Source organism: Leptopilina heterotoma, unplaced genomic scaffold (assembly GCF_015476425.1).
Source record: "Leptopilina heterotoma isolate Lh14 unplaced genomic scaffold, ASM1547642v1 Lhet_6, whole genome shotgun sequence".
NCBI lineage: Eukaryota > Metazoa > Arthropoda > Insecta > Hymenoptera > Figitidae > Leptopilina > Leptopilina heterotoma.
Genome location: NW_025111137.1, coordinates 3453284 through 3481041, shown reverse-complemented (window position 1 = coordinate 3481041; position 27758 = coordinate 3453284). Strand labels below are relative to the sequence as shown.

The window sequence follows — 27758 nt, the reverse complement described above, 5'->3', positions numbered from 1 at the left end:
ATTTTCATAAACATAAAAAAATTCAATCATTAAAATAATAAAAAAGAAAAAAAATTCTCTTAATATAATAAAAGGGGAAAAAATTCTATACCTATAAAAATTGAATGTCTTCATTGTGTGCTTTGCAGTCATTAAATTATTGCTTATATAATTGAATTGTGTAATAAATAATATTTGTAGTGTTATTGAATGTTTCAAGTAATAAATAACAGTTTTAAGGGAGGTACAGTAACAACACTGACATACCTACATTTCACTCTAAACGATATAAACTTAGTCTATCAGGTACTGAGTTGAGTTTTCTCTGTCATGGTAACATGCACCAGTCTGGTATGTCTATCTGGATTTTATCAGATTTTTCTATTTACTTCATTTTTCTTAGGTACTATCAATAAACTAAGGGAACAATAACTGCTTTCTTTAAACCATGGCTTGCGATAGATTAGACAAATTTCCACACTTTATGTAAAATTAAATTTAATAACGTAATAACTTCATTTATTAACTTTCTTCTGAAATCAGATGATATAATAATAATTATAACAGATTATTATTTTTTATCAGTACTTTTTTTTCTTCTTCTAACGTAAAAAAAAATTTTTATTATTTTTAAAAATTTTGAATAAAATTCTCTAAGAAAAAAATTTAAGTCTTTTCCTAAATTATAAAATTTCTCGGAAAGAATTCAATTATTTGTGAAAAAATTAAAACAAATTGATGGAAAATTATTTTCAACTTCTCAAATAAAAAATCGACAATAAGATCATCACAAAGATTCACTAAAAAATTACTAATTAAATAACTATAAAAATTTTTACCACTAAGTATAAATTATTGAAAGGAATTAAAATTGTTGATAAAAATTAAATAAATGAGCGCAAATCCACTTGAAGCGATCAAATAAAAATTATTATTCTCTGAGAATTGCTTAAAACTCTGATAAATTATTGTTTTATATAAAAGTATAAAATTCTAAGATATTAAGTTTTTAAAAAATTAATTGTGTAATTTATGGAAATTGCAGTTTTGCAATTTGTCCATTTTTAGTTAAATTGTTAATTCAAATTGGTTTAGCTTTGACAAAATTTGACAGATTTTTTATTACAGTGAAATTTAAGGCTTTTTTGCTGTACTTTTCAATTCCAAAACTCTTTTTTCACAATAAAAAAAATGTATCCTCTCTTTTTTCGAAAATAATTCTTATTTTTCAATTTTTACAAAAACTTTGTACCTTTTTTTCAATTTTCTATCATTATGGTTAGAAAGCTGAGATTGTTTCCTATAAATTATCTTAAGTTTGAAAATGGAAAAAGAATAACTTTTTAAAAACCTTTTTTTCATTTTATTGAAAATTCATTGTTGTCCTTAAATTTTACATTATTGTAAAAAATCTCAGCTTTGCAATCAAAATGATAAAAAAAATGGGTAGTTTTTTGGAAAAATTGAAAAATAAGGTTTATTTATGAAAAAAAGGTTTAAATATATTTTTTTTGATAAGAGAGTTATGGAATTTAAAAAGTAAACAAAAAATGCTTTGAAATTCACTGTATAGAAATTAAAATTCATTCTTAGAAATTATGCCAATTTGAATGTAATAATGTCCCTTAAAATCTAATTTCTTTTATTCGATCAGTTCACGTGGAATTGATTAAATAATTAAATTTTTGTAAAAAGTTACAAAAAATACAATATGACATTTAAAAAAGAAGTAAAAAGTATAGATTATAAACAATAAAAATATACAAAAAAAAAACCCTTTATGCGATATTATAAAAGAAAAAAGTATTAAAAAGTATTTTTTTTTAAATTTCAAATTTACCGTAAAAGAAAGTTAATAAATTTTACGTTCGGTATTAAGTTTAACTTTAACTCGTTTAATTTTAATTTATAATTAACTTTTCTCACTTGAATTTAATTCTCCTAAAAACTTAGAAAAAAATTTGTTTCTCTTTGCTCTTTGATTTTAATATTTTGTCTCGAGTTATTTTCTTCTTTGTACAATTTCGATTAATTATCTTTTGATTAAATTTTACTTTTCGAAATGTTTAATAAATTATTTGAATAAATATAGATAAATTTTGTCGATAAATAATCTATCTTCAAGCCGTGGTCATGAAAATGTTTTTTCTATTGTGGAATCTTGAGGAAATTGAAAGTAATATTTCGATTACTGTGTAAAAATTGGAATGACTGCTGAACTGACAGATGAAAATCGTTAAGATTAAACCTACTGCGAATTCAGTAACGCACCTAAGAACATTACCAAACATTACTTGTATTTTCCTGAAGCAGGAATGAGCTAATCAATTTTTGTTTTCTTCATTTTTACTTGCTATATAATACGGAACGGGATTATTCGTGAATAAATTATGTACATGACACCTCTTTCTAACTTTGATTTTGCTGCATTGCTTGAAAATCTGTTTGTGAGGTTGGAATTTATAATGTGAGCAATTTACGAACGATCGCGCCCAAAAGGCTTTTTTTTCTAAATAAAAAAAAGGCGAGGGGAAAAATATAACTAATTTTGTATATATAGAATAATTTGTTTTGAGGTTGATTATTTCTTTTGAGTTCACGAGATGAAAATCAAATATTATTTACACGATCAATATCGCCATCCCTTTAAAGTTAGGCACCGAATTTAATGTTTCTTTATAGCAATGCTTTGAAAAAAGATATTTTCATTTGTTGTTCTTTCTATTTTTTAATTCTGCGAGAATTAAGTTTCGGAGAGCAAAGAAGTAGACTTATATCAAAGAAGTTTCCTTTTTTGTTTTTGCTTTTTGTTATTATATAGAGCATCACAGATTTCTGATCTTACCATGAGAAACTGCCATCTTTTCTAACCTCGGGGAATTTTCGTTTCCAAAATCCTTGTATCATCCATTTGGCTCGAGAATTGGAAAGGAATTATTCGACGTTATCTTCTCGGAAGAAGTTTCACTTCCAAAACCTCCGAGGTTATTGTTTAAACTGTTAGCGCTGCTACGTAAAGTACAATTGACCATCGTTAGTTGTGTATCGTTCAAGCCTTGTTCCTGTTGTTTGCTCGAGGCATTGCCACCCCTCGCTTTGTACTGAAAATAATGTTATTTTGATGATTAAATTTTATGTAATTCCAAGATTAATAAAAATTAACTGTAGTTAAAAAAATAATTATTTGGGCTAAAAATTTTTAAACACCTGTGGGTTTTCTGTTATACGGAGATCCTTAGTATCGCCGTTTGAATGCCACGATTGCAGTAAAGGTTCCTTTGCACCTAACTCGATCACTCCATTAGGATGGGAACCCTAATTGTGATAATAGAAAATTTAGAAAAAAAATGTCAATGAACTAAAATTAATGTAAATCCCGTTTGCTAAAAAAAAGAGAGAAAGATAAATATATTTTCATGCATTTAAAATTTCTTGCCTTCGTGTCCAAATGAGGGGTTGTTGTAGGGGGACAAAGTACAGAGAGTTCAATTTCGTTCCCCATAAAATGAGAGACGTGTTGATTAACAGGAATCGATGAACGATCAACCAAACAACAACCATTCCCATTTCTTACCAAACCGCTATTCTTGAGTGGTTGCGGCGTTTCCCTCAAGGACCTTGAGGTTTCCCATTTCTTCCGGCAGTACATACTGAATAAGCAGAGTCCAATGCAAACTATGCTTATGCTCAGTCCCAAGATTACGCCTAGACATAAAAAAAATAATCACTTTTAAATTTATTATCTTTTAAACATTATTAAAGTAACTAGCAAATGTTACACGCGCAGAATATTGTCGATTTCTACACAAGTAGTTCAAATAATTAAATTTAAAGAAAAACTGTCAGAAAAATTATATTTTTTTAAAAATGAAGAATTTTTATATTAAATTTCAAAAAGCAAATCTTTTAAAGTAACAACGGGAAAGAAAATTTGTAGTTATCGTACATAATAAAAAAATTGAATACTGCGTTGTAACATATTTTCCAGTAAAAATAATTTTGCTCTCACCGAGATTCTGATCCGATCTTGTTTTTGACGACGGTCTGCGTCCATCGGACGATGAGGGAATCTTGGAGGAACTACTGCCGGCAACGATAATAATCGGATCCGATAATTTTCCTTTGCCAGCTGTTGTCGCTGCCTGTACCATTACAAAATAACGTCGACCAGAAAGTAAACCAGTTAAATTGGTTTGCGTTTTATTTCCCGGTACTGTTAAATTTTCCCAAGTATCTGATTTTGATAGATCCATGGTGTACACAACATAATAATTTCGCACCAAACCATTTATTTTTCTTGGTTCTTTCCACGCCACTCGCACTAACGTACTGTTCCCCAAGAACCAATGCACGTCCTCGACTTTTCCGGGAACTAAAACAGAATTATAAAACTCACTGTTAGGCATTGAAAAATAGACTTAAAATTATAACTTTTTAATAATAACAAATAACTAAATTTCTTTTTTTCTACATTCCATTGGTTGAATTTACTTTATATTGGAGTGAATTCGTAACTAAATTTGTAATTATAAGTATTGTAAAAAAATGTTTTTATGAAATTTGCTTGTTTTTCAGTAAATTTTCCAAATGTTTATTTTTCAATGAGGTTAAAAAGAGGAACAAACTTACTATCTTCGCCTGTGTAGCACTCGATCGCTTGACTAAATTCACTAGTCTGTTCAGGATCGTTTAGCACAACTCTGATTTTAAATTGGTATAACGTGTACGGCTTAAGATCCTCGATAAGAGTAGTTGTGTCATTACTGAAAATATAGAAAATTACATTTTATTTATTCACAACAAAATTTTGCAATTCAGAGCTCGAACCAGTGAAAGTATTTAAAAATACGGACTTTACGGACAAAAAATGAAAAATTACGGACCAATTACTGACAAAAATATAACCAGTCCGAGTCAAATAAAAGAACATTTTACTTAAAACTATAAATTCAATTTTTTTTATAATAATTAAAGATGACCCAGTGATAAAATCATTATTTTCTTAAATAATTTAATTTTAAAATAATAAACTTACCTATAATTTTTATTCCTTAAATAATTTAATTTTAAAATAATAAACTTACTTTTATATTATAAGAATATTGTACTTCTTCCAAATTATTTTCATCATATCAATTCAATTATTATTTTCAAAAATTTTTAACTAAAATTCTACCTTAGATCAATTATTTTTAAGAATTTTCGAAAAAGTTCTTTGGTAATTTTCAAATCCATTTATTTACAATATTCAATTTCACGACATTTCAATTATTCCTAAATCCTTTAATTAAATGCATATTAGAAAATAAAAACTTCAAATAATATAAAAAAAATCAATTACAACTTTCATCAAAATAATTACTTTTTTCAAGGAATTCAATTAAAATTTTATGAAAAATAATTGAAATTTTGCAATGAGTTTTATTATTAGTAAAAATAATTGAATCCTTAAAAAGAATTTTATTACTCTTGAAAATAATTGAATTTCTGCAATAATTTGTAACTTCTCCAAAATTAAATTTTGACGAGAATTTTTAAAAAATTTTGAACATAATTGAGTTTCTGCGAAGAATTTTATTACTTTTGAAAATAATTGAATTTTTCTGCAATCATTTGTAATTTCTCTAAAATTCTGACCTTTACGGACTTCAAGCAAATTTACGAACCTTTTCGGGATTTACGAACCTACTTCGAGCCCTGGTAATTCTATAATTAAAAATCAATAAAAAAAGATAAAAAGTATTAAATAAAAGATTTTTCTCACATTAACAGGCAATTCGACGTGTCCTTCATAATATGTACGGCATGATAGCAAACTTCGAAGATATTATTTCGATAAGAATTTGCTATGTTCCATGTTAAGTTGATCGAATTAGCCGACATTGGAATAGCCTCCAGGGCAGTAGGAATGTTACCTGTAATTTAATTTCATTTGTAACAATAGTTAAAAATAAAATAAAATTTACAAATTTTAAACAAATGGAAAACTTGAAATTTTTTGTATTTAAAATTTAGTTTTTTTGCTACTGACTTAAAGAAGTATTTGCAGATTCAATTCGTTTATTTATGCATTTTGTAGCCTCGTTTACGGTTAGCATACACAGCCCCATTGTATAAGTATGTGCTTCTGAAAAAAGCAAACAGTATAAATCGAAAAATCACTGTAAGTAAAAACGATTATAATTTTTATGTAATTTTATCCCAAACGAACCTAGATTAGTAAATAAATACTCTGTCGTATTTTTCGGTAACAAGTCCAATGTTAGCTTCTCTCCATTTTCATCTTCAACATAGACTTTCCACAATTTCAATTCCAATCCGTAGTTTCGATTCAACTTTTCATTTAATGACCACTTCATCTGAAATTTCGAAAAAAGAATATTATTTAAACTAATTTCAAATCTTTTTCAAGGTTGCCACAAAAATTAAATTTTGTTCTCTTTAGGTAAAAAAATAGGGAAAAGAATGTATACAAAAAATACTTACAGAAACAGCGGAAGCATTAATACTCGCAAGAGAGACGTTGACAATTTTTTTCATGAAAAATTGTCCAATCTCTGGAGATGGCATCGTTACAGTGGTCCACGTAAATTGTGCTTCATTAATGCTTGGCCATCCTTCCTCAGTTCTCGCCAACACTCGAACATCGTATTGAGCTCCGGGATTCAAATCTAAAAAAAATTATAAAATTACTAATTTATTCTCTTCACGGAAGTCGTGTTACTTTTTTAATTTTTTTTTACTCGACGGGGTTAATTGTATTTCAGTAATTGTTTTTATTTGTTCTTTATATTTTTCTTCCTGCACTTCTATATTTATTTTTCAATTTTTTTTCTATATTTAATTCTTTTGCTTCTCTGTGTTAAATAAAGAAAAACGAGTAATTACCATTAAGCAAATGCTGCTCAACACTAGAATTGAAATATCGAACGAGTGAAGAAGGATGCTGATGAAGCCTCCATTGTAATTTGTATTGTGTAACGATACCTTGCGCCTGCTTTTTACTTAAAGGCTTCCAAGTTACATTCAATTTCGTGTCGCCGATCACACTCAAACTTATTTTTGGAGCAGATTTTGGAACTGTATTGAAAGAAAGTTTTTGCTATCAAAACTCCAATTGATAAAAAATAAAAACAGTAATAAACAAGTTCGAATAAAATTTTCATAAATTAAATTAATTTACAAATTCATAAAATTTTTACCACTTGGAGAGGTGGAACAAGTGATTGTCGTCGATTGATCACTGGCTCCATGATTATTGTAAAAACGAACATAAAAAGTGTAATTCGTGAACGGCTCAAGGAGCTTCGTAATTTCCACTGACGTTACATTTCCAAGTTCAGGCAATGAAACTTCTTCCCTTCCTCCTTCTAAAAATTTAATTAAATCTGATTAATTTCAGTTCAACTCTAACTTAATTTAATAATTCCTTCCTTTTTTTGGAGAGCTTTTAACTATTAGAACTTTATATTATTAAATAAATAATAATAATAACTAAATATTGAAAAAAAATTTTAATTTAATTAAAAATATCTTGAAAAAGCAAACAAGAGTTTCTAGAAAAGTGAGAAGATCGGAAATATCTTACCAACGGGACTATAATGGACGGTATAGGCGGTAATATTAGTGGTTGGTAAATATTTCGGCGGCTCCCATGAAATAAGAATCTTTTTTGAAGACAGAGCGCGACACTTCAAGTTTGTTGGTGCATCAGGATTATTACGTGAAATAATAACTTGTAACCGACCCGCGGCCCAAATTTCTCCAACATCATTAACTGCCACACACTGATAAACTCCAGAATCCGACTGAACAGTATTCGAAATCATCAATTCCATTTCATTAAAACCCTTCTCAGAAATTGTTCGTCGTTCTGAAAAAATAATTATTTAGTTATTAATTAGAGAGCAAAAACTTGTTTTACGTAAATATAGAGTTTGAACCAGTGAAAGTATTTAAAAATACGAACTTTACGGACCAAAAATAAAAAATTACGGACCAATTACTGACAAAAATATAACTAGTCCGAGTCAAATAAGAGAACATTTTACTTAAAACTATAAATTAAATTTTTTCATAACTATAAAACTATAATAATTAAAAATGGCCCAGTGATAAAATCATTTTTTTATATTATAAGAATATTGGTCTTCTTCAAAGTTATTTTCATCATTTCAATTCAATTATTATTTTCAAAAATTTTTAACTAAAATTCTAGATCAATTATTTGAATTGTTCAATTCAAAATTGAAATTTTACAAAATTAAATTGAAACCTTTTGAAGTTTATCTATTTACGAAAATGGTAAATGCAACTCTTTTAAAATTAAATTAATTTTTGAAATATTCAAGTGAAATTATTCATTAAATCATTTCTAAGTTATAATTTTTTGATAGTTCTTCAAGAATTAAATTATTTAAAAAGAAATTATTGTGAGAAATGGTGAAAATTGGTTTTGTATTAGAATTTTTGTTTTTCTAGAAAAAACTATTAATAATAATATTTTAATTATTTAAATTTTAATTAATTATCTTTCTAAAGGTCTGCATTCTGATGAATGCATCTACCTTATAATTTATAAAACTTTTTACGATATCTACATTATTTAATTCATTAACATAAAAAAACATATTTATATTATGTTGTGGTGTTAATAATCTAAATCAAAAATAAAACTCACTGAATTCTACAACATTGAGTCTAAATTTTATGATTACACTTTGAAAAAGAATTCAAAAAAAGAAAAACTTGTTTATTTTTTATTAAAAAAATGTGAAAAAGGGGACAAATCAGACAAAAAAAAAGGGGAAAAAGGTGACAAATCGTCAAAAAGGTAAAAAAGGTGATTAAATTTGAAATAAGGGGACAAAAGGGGACCAACTATGATGCCTGTAATTAGAAAAAGGTGAAAAAGGGGGGAAAAGGTGATAAAAGAAGAAAAGGAGACATACCATTAATTGTAATATTTTTCGCATCTTTCAACCAATAAATACGTGGTGTTGGATAACCCTGAGCTTGACACTCGAATCTTCCTGTCATCCCATTTGGAATTCCCTGATACGTTGGCTTTTTCAAAAAGGTTGGTGGAACCAGAACATCAACTTTAATTTGCTGCGAAAAATAAATATAAGCAGTCATTTTTTAATTTAATTAATAAATATTTTTAATTGTTTATTTGTTTTCATTTCATAAAAATACACACCTGATATTCCATGCTTTTATTGAGCGAATTTCTGGCAGCACAAGTATAAACACCCGAGTCTGAATGTACAACATTTTGTAAATTAAGAAGACTTATGCCGCTTGTTGAATTGACTAAAAATCTCAATTTCGTTTTATTAATTGAATTTCGAGGAAGGAACGACCATGTTGGAATAGAAGATGGATAACCAGAAACGGCACATGCCAATTGTAGAGAAGAATTTTCATTTAATACATAATTATTGGACGTTTGTGGCAAGAGTGAACTAGCCGAATAATCCCTCGAATTTGAGACTGTTAATTTCGCTTCCGCACTTGTTGTAGTTTTGTTTAAATATTCGTTGACAGCCACACATCTAAAACAAAATTTATGCAAATTTCAAATTTCGGAAACCTTTTCATTTTTTCTTTTTCTTTAAGAGAAAAATTAAAAATGATTCCAACCTATAATCTCCAGCATCGGATAATTGTGTCGCGTTTATGTACAGAACACCTGGTGGTATAAAAGTATATCTGAAAAAAAGGAAACGTTTCAATTTTAAAAACGAATTTTTCTTTTCTTTCTTTAGATATTTTTGTTTCGAATTTATTCTATAAATAAAAACAAAAATTATTTGCAAAGAGAATATTACTTTTTGCTGTTGTCATCAAACAATAAAGGTTTTGAATTATGCTCCCATGTGATTTTTGGAGGGGAAGGCAAACTTTCAATTGAACACGAAAGTCGCGCAACTTCCCCTTCTTGTACTTTTACATTTTGAGGCTGTTCTTTGAATGAGCGGGCAAGTTCTGCAAATTAATTTTTAACAATTAAAATCGATTCAAATAAATTGCAATGCAAAATTTGCAAAATAAACTTGTAAAATATTCAAAAATATCATATTTTGCATTTAAACTCACTTGCAACTTGTACAATAACAGGCGATGATCGTAAATATCCCCCGCAATTCGTTCGAACAACACAACGAAATTCATCTTTCGTCAAAGTCTTCGAACCATTATTGAAACTTGAATTTTTTGGTTTTAAAATATCTAGACTTTTCTTCTGCTGTAAATTAAAATGGGAAAAATTGTAAAAAAAAAAATTATTTAAATGACAAGTTATGAATATTCAAATAAACGCAATATTTTTCTATTGAAAATAAATAAATCCAGCCAAAATTTCAACTTTTTCTCTGATCCTGAAGAATATTCATCGATTCACTCTAAAAATGATTAGATACTCAAAAAATATATTACATTTATTTACGAACTTTTTTAATTGTAAAATTATTCGAAATCATCAAAACTGTTATTTAAAATAAAAATCTAATCAATATTATTTTCCATAGGAATTAAGATTTTCAAAAATTTCAAATTCAAACCTTTCGGAAATTTAACAATTGAAAGGAATATTATTATAAAACACAAAGAAATTGATCGAAATTTCTTCCTGTTTTGTAATAATAAAATTAATGATGATTAAAGATTTTATTAAAAATTTTTAAAAATAATTGAATTTTTGCAATTATTCTTAAAATATAAAATTTCCATGAAATTTAACAAGATTTTTAATTGTTTCAAATTTTTTAAATTTATTTTCGGGAATTCAATTATCTTAAAAGGAAACATTAAATTACACTTTTTCAAAAAACAAATTTTTCAAAATTTCAATATTTCATAACTTGAATAATTTTTGTTAAACAAATATATTTAAAAATTTGTTATTTATTTTTCCACAGGAATTAAAATTTCAAGTGATTTCAATGAAAAACCTTTTCAAAATTCAATTATTTCTAAAAATTCACACTATAATACATTTAATATTCAATTATATGTAAAATTTTAAATAAAATTAATTTTTAAATCAAATTTTATTTAAAAATTCTACAATTCAATTATTTAAATAGAAAAATAAATAATTTATTGAATATTGAATGTTTCATCAAAACTGAATTATCATAAACAATTTTATCAACAAATTTTTAAATAATTGAATTCTTTTGAGGAATTTTAATAAAATTTTTAAGAATAATAATTGCATTTTTCCAGAAATCTAATTAAAAATAATTGAAATCTTGCGATCAGTTTTATTATTTATGGAAATAATTGAAACTCTAAAAAAATTTGTTATTTATGCAAATAATGGAATTATTGCAAAGAAATTTATAAAAAATTTGTAAATAATTGAATTCCTGTGAAACTATTTTATTATTTATGAAAATAATTAAACGTTTGCGAAGAATTTTAATAAAATTTGTTTTAAATAATTTAATTCTTTTGGAGAAATTTTATTAAAACAGTAGATATTGAATATCATTGAATTTAGGAAAATTTTTGCAAATAATTGAAATTTGGCAAGAATTTTATTAAAAATTTTTAAAATAATTTAATTTTTAAGACGAATTTTATTATTTATAAAGAGAATTGAAATTTTGACGAGAATTTCTTTAAATTTTTTAATATAATTGAATTTCTGCGAAGAATTTTATTACTTTTGAAAATAATTGAATTATTACGAAGAAATTCATAAAAAATTTGTTAATAATTGAATTCCTGTAAAAATTTGTATTAAGTGTGAAAATAATTAAATGTTATTAGCGTAGAATTTTAATAAAACTTTCTTTAAATAATTGAATTATTTTGGAAAATTTTATTAAAATAGATATTGAAAATCATTGAATTGGGGCAAATTTTTGCAAATAATAGAAATTTTGCCAATTTTCGGAGAAAAATTATTATTTATAAGGATAATTGAAATTTTGACGAATATTTTTACAATTTTTTTAATATAATTGAATTTCTTTGAAGCGATTTTTATTACTTTTGAAAATAATTGTATTTCTGCAAACATTTGTATCTTCTCCAAAATTCTTTTTCTATAAATACATTATTTTTAATAATTAATTAAATATATACTATTATTAAAAAATTTAACTAATTTCCGAAGAATTTAAATTATTAATTATTAATTAATTATTTTTCAAAAATCTAAGTTCTTTAAAATTTCTAATTAAATTCATTCAAAATTGAAATTTTATACAATTTCAAATTGAAACATTTTGAAGTTGATCTATTTATGAAAATTGTAAACGCTACTCTTTTAAAATTCAATTAATTTTTGAAATTTATTGAAAATAAATAAATTGTAATAAAAATTAAAAATTTTAAATTTTACATTTAGAAACTTTCTAATTAATTTTTTTTTATGGTGACGCAAAATTATTACGTGATAAAAATTTAATTTAAAGAAGAAATAAATTCATAACTTTAGAATCATTACAAACAACTTAGATAGTAATTCTTGTTATTTACAACATCTATCAATAGAACTGGGTTAATTTTCTTCTTTTTTTAATTAGCTAAATTTAATTAATTAAATTTCTTTTTTAGAACCTTATAAAAATGAAGAGTTCCATTCCGATGGACCGAACAACGGGCGATTCCACACGGAGGCGCTTCATCCCCATTGTACAACCAGGTAATCTCCTGTTTAGATTTTACATTGCAGCTGAGAGTGGTTCCTTTCTTTCCTAAAATAACAGGTCCCTTTGATTCAATTTCCAAAGAGAGCCTCCAATTTTTCGAATCATTCGGATCTAAATTATCTTGTTTTCCTCCATTTCTTTCGTTTATCCCACCGACAATTTCTTCGATGCCTAAAAAACAAAAATTGTCAATTAAATCTTTAAAGTTTATTATTTAATAAAATCATAAAAGATGAATTAATTAATCAAACTCGAAAGACGAAAATAATAGAATTTCTTTAAAGAATTTTATTAAAATTAAGTATATTCAAAATAATTGAATTCATTCAATTTTTTGACGAATAAATTATAAAATTGCATTGAAACTAATTTAAATTTTATATAGAATTTTTTAAAAATATTTTGAGAATAATTGAATTATTTTTAGAGAATTTTAAATTCTTGTTGAAATTGAATTTTATGGAAATTTTTGAAAATAATTAAATTCTTTCGTGTAATTTTATTTAAATTTGATTAAAAATAATTTAATTCCTGCAAAGAATTTTAGTATTTATAAAAATAGTTGAATTGTTTCGAAGAATTTATTAAAATTTTAGGAAATAATTGCAAATTATGAAAATATTTTAAAATATTTGAATTCATCCGAGGAATTTAATTCAAATTGTTTTGAAAATCATTGAATTCCCGCAAAGAATTTTACTATTTATAAAATTAATTAAATTCTTGCGAAGAATTTTGCTATTTATAAAAATAATTGAATGTTTGTTAAAATTTAATTTTTGCGAAGAATTTTATTAACAACTTTTGAAAATAATTAATTTCTTATAAGGAATTTAATTAAAATTTTATTAAAATTTATTATATTAAAGAATTATTATAACAATTTTTGAAAATAATAATTGAAAACATTTTAAAGAATTTTATTAAAATTTTTAAAATTAATTGAATTCCTAAGAAGAATTTAAATAATAATTTGTAAAATAATTGAATTCTTGAGAAGAATTTAAATAATAATTTGTGAAAATAATTGAATTAATGCGAAGTGTTTTATTCAATTTTATTTAAATAATTGAAATTTCGCCAACAATTTTATTTAAATTTTTAACAAAAATTTAATTTTTGAGAAGAATTTCGCTATCTATTTATAAAGATAATTTAATTGTTGACGAGAATTTTAAAAAAAATTTTGAAAATAATTTAATTTCTGCAAAGTATTTTATTATGTACTTTTCAAAAGAATTGAATTCTTTGTGATGATGATCCACAAGTTTTGAACGTTCAAATGAACGAAACACTTTTTATTAGAAATGTTTTTATAATTTATTGTTTGCAATACAAATTAAAAACTTAAATTTTACACTTAGAAACTTTATAATTAATTTATTTATGAAAATAATTGAATTATTCTAACGAATTTTATTATTTTATTGAATAATTGAGTGTTTCTTAAAATTCAATTCTTTCATCGAGTCTTAAGGGCATTTGAACCATTATGACGTCACAATTTGTGCAAAGCATGTATTCTAAAATTGTGACGTCATAATAGTTCAAATACCCTTAATACAATTTTTAAGAATAATTGCATTTATCAAGGAATTTATTTAAAACTGTATTAAAAATATTTGAAATTCTGCGATGAAAATAATTGAATTCCTAAATGAAATTTTATTTCTTATGATAATAATTTAATGTTTTTGTAGAATTGTATCAAATATTTATTACAATAATAAAATTTTTTGTTATATTTTATGAAAATAGTAAATATTGAAAATCATTGAATTGCAAAAAAATTTTGAAAATAATTGAAATTTTGCTAAGAATTATATTTAAATTTTTGAAAATAACTGAAATTTTGCAGAGTTGTATTTAAATTTTTTAAAATAATTGAATTTTTGTCGAAAAATGTAGCTATTTATAAAGATAATTGAATTCTTGACAAGATATTCGTTAAAATTTTTCAAAATAATTGAATTTTTGTCGAAAAATGTTGCTATTTATAAAGATAATTGAATTCTTGACAAGATATTCGTTAAAATTTTTCAAAATAATTGAATTTTTGTCGAAAAATGTTGTTATTTATAAAGATAATTGAATTCTTGACAGGATATTCGTTAAAATTTTTAAAAATAATTTAATTTCTTCGAAGAATTTTATTACTTTTGAAAGTAATTGAATTCTTGTGATGAATATTGTAACAATATTATATTCAATTATTTTCATAAAGACAATTTGTCATTTATGAAAATAATTGAATTTTGCAAAGAATTTGTTTAAAATTTCTAAAAATAATTGAATTTTTCTGAAGAATTTCGTTATATATCAAGATAATTGCCTTAAAACTTTTGAAATATTTCAATAATATTAAAAAATTCATTCTGGTCAGAAACAGAAAAAAATTTTGAAGGTTTTGTATTAGAATTCGAGGTAATTTCATAGTTTATGAGTCAAACAAGAAAAGACACTAAAAATTCAGAATTTTTTTATCAATTCTTAAAATTTAATTTTTTCCAGTACTTTTAATGAACCCTGAATTATAACTTAAATAATCCATTTTTTTCAAATAATACTTTCTAGTAGTTATTTTGAACACAGAAGAAATTTATTCAAAACAAACTACCTGTGAAAGTGATCTCTTTTCCAAGAAAATTATCATTACTACGTGCAAACGCGTATTTTATGTTATCAAATTGAAATATTCTTAAGTTCACATCATTCTGAAATATTTTTTCAAAACAAGATTAAATTGTATTAAAAAAAGATATCTAATTCAGCAACGCAATTTAACTCTATACCGGAAATGATTCGCAGAGTGAAAAAAATTCCAAGAAACTAGAAATAATTCTACCTCCTAACGTTTTATTGTTGAAATAGCGGGACTCCTACATTCCTATTACTCTATAAGATCTATTTCTCTAAATTATCAATAAATGTAACAAATTAAATATTATAAATCAAAAAAGAAACTGGAAAAGTAGAAATTGTATAGAAAACTAAAGGGAAGCATGAAATGGTTGAGTGAAAAATTTTATGGGTCGATGAACGTGTGGCTATATACCATGCGACTTTCATGCAAGTATAAACAAACGATGAAAGAGTAGTGTATATATATTAAAAGACTCACCTGTACAATAAACGGGCTTTAGCACTTCCGTAAACAAGATGCTGAGCAAAAGTACTCTCGCCGCCATATATTCGCAATCATTTGGCACTATTTTCACTGACGAACATTTGCCGAAACACGCCGCGGATTTCTAATACTTTCTCTCATATCGAAAATCCTTGCCGTTGCCGCATGTTTGACATCATCCGCGAGAGTTCAGCCCCTGCGCTGATACATTTCTTTTCTATTATTCCCGATTGATAAAACTTTCTGTTTTTATATTAAAAATCATATCGTTATATATTTCGCGTTAAAGCAAAACTCCATGCCGGGAAATTGTTACGCGACACAGAAAAACGTGGAATCAACGCGAGAATCAACAAGAGCGTTAAATGAGAAAAAAGAATTGATCACAACTTATGTTACCACGCGATTTGCGCATCCATAGCCATCTTTCTTTCTTGTCTCCCACCCGTCGCGATTGTCGCGAATCACAATCTCGGCACCTCCGCCATGATTTTGGCAATCGCGCGAAATTCGCGAAACTCGAACTTTCATCATGTTTACAAGTAAAAATTCTTATTTTTTTAAATCATTTTTCTTACAATTTAATTCCTTTCTTATTATTTCGGAATATAAACAAAGAATAATAAAAAACGATGATAAAAAGAAACAATTTTCTCAAAGGGATTTTTGAATTTGTTTACTTTGCAAAAAATTTTTTATAGGTTAAAACGTGGCCATCTGGTGGGAAATTTTTGTACTTTTCTGCTTTCAAATAATGAAATAATCAAATTATGACAAATTCTTATTATTATTTGAGTAACATTCTTAAATAGTTAGTAGAGTATATTAAGTAATTAAAATCATTAAAAAGTTTTTGTCAAAATCGTCAAAATATAAGAATTAATGAGAGAAAAGTATTTTTACTTTCGCGCCATTGTTCAGTTTCGAATTTTGTACGGTTGGCAACACTGGAATACTCAGCATCAAACTTCACAGTATTCGTTCTATTTACCCGGGCGGCAGAGTTTACAATCATTTGTCTTATTTTCTAGCGTAAAAATAATTCGTCATTTACTGTAAATAAATTTCAAAAAACTTGTAAATCTTGGTAAATTAAATTATTAAATAGAACATGTGTAGTGAATTTAAAAAATTAAAACAAAAATCACAAAAGTGTCAAGTGTGGTTTCATAACCTAAAAATAGAGGGCCGACAAATTTGAAATCAGGAGCAGTTGTTACATCTAGGTTCAATTTTTTCGGGGTTGAGATTTTTTTTTCCTCTAAAAAATGACTTTTGATTGAAAAATAAACGACAAACACGTGTCGATTGTTATAAATCTGCCGGTGTATTGTGTTTTTATAAAAGAACGCGTGAATTAGTAAAGTTTGAGAATGGCGACAAAGTTGCCGGAAACTATAAATTTTCCTCATGAGGAAGAAGTTGTTTTAAATTTGTGGAATAAGTTGGATGTTTTTCAAAAATGCCTGCAACAATCAAAAGGCAAGCCAAGATATTCATTTTATGATGGACCACCTTTTGCGACAGGATTACCTCATTACGGACATATACTAGCGGGAACGATAAAGGATATCGTCACCAGGTGAGTAAAACATTGTTTCTGATAATTTCCATCTACTCCAAATTGTTTTGTTTCTTTTTATAACCTATAGTTTAGAACACGTGTCACATATGTTAATTATGTCAATGACTCGTTTTTCGCTTTAATTCTATTAGTGATTTAAAATTTTTCTGCAAAGTGAAATGAAAATAATAATTGTTTATTGATTGGTTGATTTATATAAATACATAGGAAGCAATTTGTACCAATTTGAAATTTTTGGAGCATTTTTCAAAAAGTAATGCAATAACCTAAAAAGTTTTCAATATACACATTTATGATGCAATAGTTTCAATTTTAAAGGATGAATTTTAATCTGCATTTTTAAAAACGCCGACAATTTTCATCTTTTTTCAAAAAAACTGTAAAATTGGCTATTTTAGGGATAAAATTCAAAGCCAAATAACTTCATGAAGACCACACTAAATTTCAAAATAATTTCGACGGTTTAGAGTGCAAACCTGCTAACTCACATTTATGAAATTTTTCAGGAGAGTCAAAAAACTTTTCAAACGAATTTTTAGGTTATTTTCTTATAGAATAAAACTTTCAGTATATTTGTTTTATTAATAGAACAAGACAATGCTACTTAATAATAATAAGTACTTCCTTTTGAAATATATTTTAATTGATATCTCTTACACTCAAAATATAGACACATTTCAATACAATACAATATTTGATGTGGAGTTATAGCAGTGCAATTTGACAGGTATGGAGTTAGCTATCTTACTCACAACACTTTTTTAGCAATTTAGAGACATAATTTCGTCAAACTGTTTTACTTGGCTGATGTATCACCTCTTTATCTATCAAATACAAAAAGAATCTCAAATTTGATAAAAAGTGGAGTTAGCAGGTTTGCACTCTAAACCGTCGATTTGTAAATTAATAATCGTTGTACTTCAGAAATCTGTTCGCAATTTAAAGCTTTAGTTGTTGTTTGCTTTTTTGTTTCCTAATTTTTAAAATAATTTTGCTTTTTAAATATTTTCAATTTTAAAATTAATGCATTAAAAATCATTGAATTCTTGCAAAGAATTTTATGAAAAAAAATTGAGAATAATTGGATTTCTCCGAAGAATTTTATTATTTATGAAAAAATAATTGAATTCTCTTGAAGAATTTTTTATAAAACTTTTTATAAATCCTATAAAATTAAATTCTTTTGAATTTTAATGTAATTAATACATTCAAGGAATTTCATTAAAATTTAGAAAATAATTAAATTTTTTCAAAGAATAAATACTATTAAAAGTTTTGACAACAATAATTGAACATTCTTTAAAAATTGAATGCAATCGATTTTGTTAATAATTGTAATAATTAATTTTACTATTAAAACTTTTTTACAAATTATTGATAGAAAATTAAACTTTTTTAAACAATTTTATTAGAGTTTTTGTAAATATAAATAAATATTCTTTCGAAGAATTTCTTTAAGCTTTTATGAAAAAAATGTAGTTTTTTGAATAATTTTAATTGACAATTTTGAAAATAATTGAATTAAACAAAGAATTTTTTTCAACCTTTTAAAATAATCGTGTCTGTTTATAATTATTATAATTAAATATTTGATTTTTGAAGTTTATTAAAATTGTATTGGAAATAATTGAATTCTTTCATGAAATTGTATTAAACTTGTATTAAAATTACAATTAAAAATTATTCTTGAATTTTTGCAAAGAATTTTACATTTAAAAAAAAATTAATTGAATTGTTTCGAAGGATTTATTAAAATTTTAGAAAAAATTGAATTTTTTCGTAAAATTTTATTGAAAATAATTAAATTTTTGTAAAGATTTTACTATTTAAGAAAATAATTGAATGTTTTCAAAGGATTTATTAAAATTTTAAAAAATAATTAAATTCTTTCGAAAAATTTTATTAAAAGAATTTAATTTTTTTAAAGGACTTATTAAAATTTTATTAATTAAATTATTAATTATTAGGATTGATTATTTCTTAATTCATTATAAAATTTTTCAAAAAAATTCAATTATTTTCTAAAATTTTTAAAAATCCTTCAAAATAGTTCAATAATTATTTCTAATACAATTTTTAAAACATTTCATAAAAGAATCCAATTTTTTAAAAATTTTTAATAAAATTTCACGAAAGAATTGAATTATTTTCTGAAATTTTAATAAATTCTTCGAAACAACTCAATTTTTGTAACTGTTTATTAAAATTATTTTAGAAAATTGTAGTAAAATTCAAAAAAGATGTTAATTATTTTCTAAAAATTTTAATAAAATTCAATAATTAAATTGTTTAATTTCAATTATTAAGAAACACGGTTATTTTAAAAACTTGAAAGAAATTTTTTATAAAATCAATTACTGTAAAAATTTTCAATTAAAATTATTAACAAAACTCTATTACTTATAATAAATTGAAAGAAATTCTTCAAAAGAATTTAATTAAGATTTTCAAAATTCTAATAAAACTCTTCGCAAAAATTCAAATATTTTAAATATATTAGTCAACAAAATTGAAAGAATTCAATTATTTTCAAAAAATAATAAAATTCCTGTGATGAATTCAATTATTTTGAATATTACTTAATTTTAATAAAATTCTTTAAAGAAATTCCCTTATTTTGCAAACAACTTTAATTCAATTTCTCGAAAAAATTTCATTATATTTAAATATTTCTATAAAATTCTTCGTAACAATGAATTTATTAAATTTATTAAATTTTTAATAAATTCTTCGAAACATTTCAATTATTTTTAAAAATAGTAAAATTCTTTGCAATAATTTAATTATTTTTATAAATAGTAAAATTCTTTGCATAAATTTAATTCTTTTCAAAACAATTTTATTTGAATTCCTCAGAGGAATTCAAATATTTTAATATATTTTCATAAATTTTAATTATTTTTTAAAATTTTAATAAATTCTTCTAAACAATTCAACTATTTTTATAAATACTAAAATTCTTTGTAGGAATTAAATAATTTTTAATCCAATTTAAATAAAATTGCACGAAAGAATTTAATTATTTCAAAAATTTCCATAAAAAATTCAATTTCAACAAGAATTTAAAATTCTCTAAAAATAATTCAATTATTCTCAAAATATTTTTAAAAAATTCTATATAAAAATTAAATTACTTTCAATGCAATTTTGAAATATTTTCGTAAAAAAAAATTGAAAGAATTCAATTATTTTCAAAAAATAATAAAATTCTTGTGATAAATTCAATTATTTTGAATATACTTAATTTTAATAAAATTCTTTAAAGAAATTCCCTTATTTTCCAAACAACTTTAATTCAATTTCTCGAAAAAATTTCATTATATTTAAATATTTCTATAAAATTCTTCATAACAATTTAATTATTTCTTAAAATTTTAATAAAATTCTTCTCAAGAATTCAATTATTTTTATAAATAGTGAAATTCTTCGCAATAATTCAATTATTTTTATAAATAGTAAAATTCTTTGCAGAAATTTAATTCTTTTCAAAACAATTTTAATAAAATTCCTCTAAAGTATTTTAATTTTCAAATATTAACATAAAATTCATTTATTTTCTAAAATTTTAATAAATTTTTCGGAACAATTCAATTATTTTTATAAATAGTTAAATTTTTGGCAAGAATTCAATTATTTTCAATACAATTTTAATAAAATTCAATTGCTTTCAAAATTTTCAATTAAAATTATTAAAGAAACTTCTATTAGGTTAAATAAAATTAAAAGAAATTCTTCAAAACAATTTAATTAGGATTTTTTAAAATTTCAATAAAATTCTTCGCGAGAATTGTTATTTTTCTAAATAATAAAATTCTTTGAAGGAATTCTATTATTATCGAATTTTTGGATAAAATTCTTTGCAACAACTCAATGATTTTCAATACATTAATTTTAAAATTGAAAATATTTGAAAAGAAAAATGATAAAAAAGTTAAGAAACAAAAAAGCAAACAACTAACTGCAAACTGCGAACAGATTACCGGAACATGTATTTTACAATTATTATAATTAAATCCAAGTGAAGAGTAATTGAATTTAGAATATAATAAAATAAAAAAAATTTCGAATTATTAAAAAAAAAATTTTTTTCAGGTACGCACATCAAAATGGTTATCACGTTGAGCGTAGATTTGGATGGGACACACATGGACTTCCGGTTGAATACGAGATTGACAATGCTCTTGGAATTAAGGGTCCTGACGATGTGGCGAAAATGGGAATAGCAAATTACAATAACGAATGTCGAAAAATTGTGATGCGTTATGCGACCGAGTGGGAAAAAATTGTCGGTCGCATTGGTCGTTGGATAGATTTTAAGAACGATTACAAGACCCTTTATCCATGGTACATGGAGACAATTTGGTGGGTCTTCAAGGAATTATTCAACAAGGGTCTCGTTTATCAGGGCGTGAAGGTCGTTCCATTTTCCATCGGCTGCAATACACCGCTATCGAATTTCGAGGCTGGACAAAATTACAAAGACGTCGTTGATCCCTCGGTGGTTGTCGCTTTTCCACTCATTGACGAGCCGAACGTTTCTCTCCTCGCCTGGACAACAACGCCCTGGACCCTGCCGAGTAATCTCGCTCTTTGCTGCAATCCCGACTATGAATACATCGAAGTACTCGACTCGGCCTCAGGGAAGATTTTTATTATTCTCGAATCGAGTTTGGAACTTATTTACAAGTCGAAGGATCTTTATAGTGTGAGGGGGAAGAGAAAGGGGAGTGATTTGAAGGGAAAGGCTTATGAACCACCTTTTGACTACTTTGGGGAATTGAGAAAGAAGGGGGCGTTTGTTGTCTTGAATGACAATTACGTGACCGCGGGGTCGGGAACGGGGATCGTTCACCAAGCGCCTTATTTCGGGGAGGACGATTATAGATGTTGTTTAGCCGCTGGTATTATCACGAAGGAGCAGGAAATGGTCTGTCCAGTGGATAATTGCGGAAAATTCACGGATCCGGTTGTGGAGTTCAAAGGGGTTTTCGTCAAAACGGCTGATAAGGAAATAATGAAATTACTAAAGAGCAAGGGAAAGTTGATTCACAGTGGTACGACGAGTCACAGTTATCCGTTCTGTTGGCGATCGGACACGCCATTGCTTTACAAGGCTGTTCCCTCTTGGTTTGTACGCGTCACGCAGATCAAGGACCGCTTAATGGAGACGTACGCCGAGACTTATTGGGTGCCCGATTATGTGAAGGAGAAAAGATTCGCGAATTGGTTAGAAAACGCTAGGGACTGGGCGATTAGTCGAAATCGTTACTGGGGAAATCCGATTCCTTTGTGGATATCCGAGGACGGGAGGGAAGTTGTCTGCATCGGGAGTATAGCGGAATTGGAAGAATTGTCAGGTGTTAAAATTACGGATATTCATCGGGAGAGTATTGATCATTTGACGATACCGTCGAAACGAGCCGGACAACCACCGTTGAGGAGAGTGGCTGAAGTTTTTGACTGTTGGTTCGAGTCTGGATCAATGCCCTACGCGCAAATGCACTTTCCGTTCGAGAAGACGAAGGAGTTTGCCGAGAGTTTCCCTGCCGATTTCATAGCTGAGGGGATTGATCAAACGAGAGGATGGTTCTATACACTATTGGTGATTTCGACCGCACTTTTCGGCAAAGCTCCTTTTAAGAATTTGATCGCCAATGGACTTATTCTAGCCGCCGATGGTCAGAAGATGTCGAAACGAAAGAAGAATTATCCGGATCCGATGGAAATTGTAAACAAGTACGGCGCGGACGCCCTACGATTGTACTTGATAAACTCCCCTGTTGTCCGGGGCGAGAATTTGAGATTTAAGGAAGAGGGCGTGAGGGATGTGATTAAGGACGTATTTCTCCCTTGGTATAACGCTTTCCGTTTTTTGGTCCAGAACATCGAGAGGTATGAGCAAGCAGAAGGTGTGACTTTCCAGTATCAGAGTCTCGAAGAGCAGACGGGCGACAATATTATGGACAAGTGGATCATTTCGTTCACTCAGTCTTTGCTCGAATTTCTGAAACAAGAAATGAGCGCCTATAGACTTTTCACAGTCGTTCCTAGACTTATCAAATTCATCGACAATTTGACCAATTGGTACGTGCGGATGAATAGAAAGCGAATTAAGGGCGATACGGGTGCCGAAGATTGCCGAAGAGCACTAAACACACTCTTCTACATCGTCTACACGATGTGTAGGGTAAATTCCCCCTTTACTCCCTTCCTCACCGAATTTATGTTCCAACGACTCCGAAACTTACTCCCCACCTCAATGACCCTAGACAGTATTCATTACGAAATGGTCCCGAACTCATCGCCGAATTTCATCAACCAGGACATTGAGAAAGCAGTCGCCTGCATGCAAACCGTCATCGACCTGGGACGAATTGTTCGCGACAGGAAAACCCTCCCAGTAAAGTACCCTCTACCGGAAATTGTCGTCATCAATCAAGATCGCAGAGTTATTGACGATATCGTCTCCCTCACGCCCTATATTCTCGAGGAACTCAACGTGAAAACACTCACCGCCACCACTGACAAGGAAAAGTACGGAGTGACCCTAAAAGCGGAACCTGATCACAAAAACCTCGGTGCTAGACTCAAGGGCGAATTCAAAGCAGTCATGGCGGCAATCAAGGAACTCTCGAACGAGGAATTGGAAAAATTCATCAAAGATAAGAAAATTGATCTACTGGGTCATACACTAGAACAGGAGGATCTTCGACTGAGTTATAGTTTCTCTGGTCCGGCCGCAGAGCAATTGGCGAAACAATACGAGGCTCATTGCGAGGGTAATGTTCTGATTCTCCTCGACGTGACGCCGGACGACACGATGTTGAACGAAGGCCTAGCGAGGGAGGTGATCAACCGAGTGCAAAAATTGAGAAAGAAGGCACAACTCATCCCCAGTGATGAGGCAACAGTTTATTATGAAATCAAAGACAAGAGCAGCACTTTGGCTAAAGTTGTCGACACCCATCAAAAGTTTATCGAAACAACAACTAAAACACCACAGAAAAATTATTCCGAGTTCAACCACGAATGCGCGATAATTCTCCAAGAAATGCAAAACATCAAAGGCGTGGAAATGAATCTAATCCTCGTGAAAGCAACCACCGAGTCCAATTCAACAACAAATTCAACGAAACCATTCGTCGAATTCGTCAACGTTCATCTCCTGAACTACGAACCACGATTCGGTGCTAAAAGTAAACAGGGAACGATTCTCCTCCGGGACTTCAAGACCAATCAGACAATCACATACACCAAATTCCGTGAGACTGTGGAGAATATCTTCGGTATTCATGGCTGTAACTATCAATTGTTTGCCAATGGTGAGAAACTTGGGGAAGGGAAAAATTTCCTCCAAATACAGGGCGAGAGTGTTTTCATCGTTCGCGATGATGAGGAACCACCTTGTAAATCACAGAAATCTTCGGCGATTTGTAAATTTGTCAACATTAGAAACTCTGGTAAGGAGGGGACAATTTTATTGGAGAATCCACAGGGGAGTCATGTTTTAAATATTGAGAGTTTGAAAGATAGACTTGTTTCGTTATGTGGAATGAGTGATTTTTCACTACCTCGATGTAAACAATCAGTGTTTGAATTACATGGTACTGTTGTTGAATTTTGATAAATAGATCTCTCTTATTGCTCTTGAGTTCATTACTATATAGTTTAATTAGAATTCGTTTCTGTTAATCAGATAGATTTTGAAAGATTATGATAGATTCATTTTTGAAAATATTCGTTATCTTATACATTTATTTTGAGTCGCACAAAAACAGTCTGTAAATAATTCTAAGAGCATTTTTTTATTAACTTATTAAATTCGTGAGAAAAATGATTTCAGGTGTTTTCTTTGATATTTTTCGTGCCTTTCGAGACATTTTCCGAATTTCTTTCCATTATATTGCAGGCGAAAATATTTTGTTATTCGGGGTGTCTACTGAATAAGCCAGGAATTTTATGCCAAATCGGGAATTTTTTCATCAAAAATTAAAAAAAGTTTTATTATTTTAATTAAGTTATTAAAAAATCGCTTTTTATTTCAATTTTTATAAATATTTAAACTGTTCTCTAAATTTGAATTAGTTAAAAATAATAAATTTGATTGTCAAAAATCAGTCACTGATTCAAATATAGTATGCAAATAAATTTTTAAAAATTATCGAATTAATAGAAATTTTGTGAAATTCAACTGAAAATAATTAAATTTGTTAAAGAATTTCATTAAAAACTTTTTAACATATTGAATTTTCAAAGTATGTATTTTAATTTAATTTGAAAATCATTGAATTGTTGCAAAGAATTTTATCAAAAAATTTGATAATAATAGAACTCCTTCAAAGAATTTTATTATTTAGGAAAATAACTGAATTCTCGCGAAGAATTTTATTAAAACTTTTTAAAATTCTAATTAAAATCTTTTGAAGAATTTCTTTGAATTTTTTTTAAACTAATGGAGTTTCTTTAATAATTTTAATTGAAAATTTTGAAAGGAATTGAATTTTATGGAGAAGAATTTTATTATAAAATTGAGGCCTTGGATCCAATAACTCGCCCGACGCTCGAAGGCACGCGCTAATACCAGTCGGGTAGCAGTGAGTGGCCCAGAGGCGCTCACTGCCCACTGACTGGCAGTTGCGCGTTCCTCCGAGCGTCGGGCGAGTTATTGGATCCAAGGCCTCAATTGTATTGAAAATAATTGATAAAATTAATAATAATTTATTAAAATTTTAGGAAATAAATGTATTTTATGTTAATATATGACAATTTAAATTCTTTCGATGAATTCTATTAAAATTGTTTTGAAAAGTATTAAATTTCTGCAAAGAATTTTACTATTTATAAAATAATTGGATTATTGCGAAGAATTTTACTATTTTTAAAAATAATTGAAATGTTTCGAAGAATTTATTAAAATTTTAAGAAATAATTAAATTGTTATGATGAATTTTATAGAAATATTTAAAAATAATGAAATTTTTTCGAGAAATTGAATTAAACTTGTTTCGAAAATAATGGAATTTCTTTAAAGAATTTTATTAAAATTAAGTATATTCAAAATAATTGAATTCATCACAAGATTTAATGGAAGTATTTTAAAATATTTGAATTCATCCGAGGAATTCAATTAAAATTGTTTTGAAAATAATTGAATTCCTACAAAAAATTTTACGATTTATAAAATTAATAGAATTCTTGCGAAGAATTTTACTACTTATAAAAATAATTGAATTTTTTCGAAGGATTTATTAAAATTTTAGAAAAAAATTTAATTTTTTCGAAGTGTGTTAAATTTTTTTTTTTAAATTGAATTCTTTCGAGGAATTTAATTAAAATTGTTTTGAGAATAATTGAATTTTTGTAATAATTGAATTGTGGAAGACTTGCAGTTCAAATTTTCATAAAAAATTTTCCCAGTGGTTTTTTACATTTAAATTTTTCGAAATTTAAGCAAATAAAGAGCAATAAGTATTTAAATATTTATTTTACAAAAATGATTGAAATTTGAAAGATTTAATTTGACTATTCTGAAAAAAATTAGGTTTTTGAATACTAGTAATTAAAATTTTTTGAAGATATACTTGAATTCCCGAAAATAATTTTTAAAAATTGAAACTCTAATTAAAATCTTTGATGCCATTTGTAGATTTATTTATATAAATTTAAATAGGGTGGTTCAGAAAATAATTTTGCATCTTCTGCTGATTATCGGCTGTGGCTACTTTTTATTAATTATTGTGAATTAAGTCAAAAGCGAAAACGCGAAAAATAATATTTCGAAAGTATCTACAATTTACGGATCTTGTCCGTTAATATTGTTAATTCTTACCTTTATAAAGGAGAAAGAGCTGCTGTACGCCCCAGACATTGTCGATTTATGTAAGTATAATTTTTTTAATAAAATTTTGAAATTCAAATGACATATTCACAATCACTGATCTCAAGATCCTCGAGTAGCAAAGTTTTAGCTGAATCTTATGATTTTTAATTGTAACATACGCCATATTGGATCCGCCATTTTGAATTTTAAAAATATGTCTTTAAATTCATAATAAGCGAACCGAAAAACCTCCCGAGTAGCAAAATTCAAGCAAATACAATTATTCTTTAAAGTATCACGATAAAAAATTACTTTCGCCGGGCAGAATTAATTAAGGGCCATTTCTAGAAAAAGGTGCGCCGTCCAGAATTGATTAAAGGCGATTTTTAAAAAAAGGTGCGCCGGACAAAATTAATTAAGGGCCATTTTTAGAAAAAGGTGCACCGGGCAGAATTGATTAAAAGCGATTTTAAAAAAAGGTGCTCCGGGCAGAATTGATTATATGCAATTTTAAAAAAAAGTGCGCAGGGCAGAATTAATTGAAGACGATTAAAAAAAAAGGTGCGACGGGCAGAATTG

The 27758-nt window shown here is 26.8% G+C and overlaps 2 protein-coding genes across 3 annotated transcripts; one reads left to right on the top strand and one right to left on the bottom strand.

Annotated features, from left to right (window-relative positions):
• Positions 1–1847: 1847 nt before the first annotated feature.
• On the bottom strand, positions 1848–16224 carry LOC122509263 (protogenin B-like). Of its 2 annotated transcripts, none has more exons than XM_043623198.1 (19): positions 15769–16224; positions 12556–12818; positions 10081–10228; positions 9813–9969; positions 9625–9693; positions 9182–9536; positions 8931–9090; positions 7568–7852; positions 7182–7349; positions 6868–7059; positions 6466–6650; positions 6191–6338; positions 6011–6106; positions 5744–5894; positions 4609–4742; positions 3989–4351; positions 3416–3684; positions 3187–3294; positions 1848–3080 (listed from the first exon to the last, which is right to left on the bottom strand). In XM_043623198.1, exons 1-19 carry the CDS (start codon positions 15833–15835, stop codon positions 2883–2885), a joined length of 3516 nt encoding a protein of 1171 aa, XP_043479133.1. In that variant the 5' UTR covers positions 15836–16224; the 3' UTR covers positions 1848–2882. The 2 variants fall into 2 exon arrangements, with proteins under 2 accessions (XP_043479133.1, XP_043479134.1); XM_043623199.1 differs by having other exon boundaries at positions 10081–10225.
• A 570-nt stretch (positions 16225–16794) lies between these two features.
• Positions 16795–25196, top strand: LOC122509162 (isoleucine--tRNA ligase, cytoplasmic). The gene is made up of 2 exons (XM_043622984.1): positions 16795–17356; positions 21452–25196. Exons 1-2 carry the CDS (start codon positions 17148–17150, stop codon positions 24981–24983), a joined length of 3741 nt encoding a protein of 1246 aa, XP_043478919.1. The 5' UTR covers positions 16795–17147; the 3' UTR covers positions 24984–25196.
• Positions 25197–27758: the final 2562 nt, after the last annotated feature.

Coding starts and splice junctions, on each gene's coding strand:
- LOC122509162 (XM_043622984.1), top strand. CDS start 17,148: ATGGCGACAAAGTTGCCGGAAACTATAAATTTTCCTCATGAGGAAGAA. Junction 17,357..21,451: donor ATAAAGGATATCGTCACCAG/GTGAGTAAAACA, acceptor AATTTTTTTCAG/GTACGCACATCAAAATGGTT.
- LOC122509263 (XM_043623198.1), bottom strand. CDS start 15,835: ATGGCGGCGAGAGTACTTTTGCTCAGCATCTTGTTTACGGAAGTGCTA. Junction 9,537..9,624: donor TCCGATGCTGGAGATTATAG/GTTGGAATCATT, acceptor ATTTTGTTTTAG/ATGTGTGGCTGTCAACGAAT. Junction 6,107..6,190: donor GTATTTATTTACTAATCTAG/GTTCGTTTGGGA, acceptor TGCTTTTTTCAG/AAGCACATACTTATACAATG.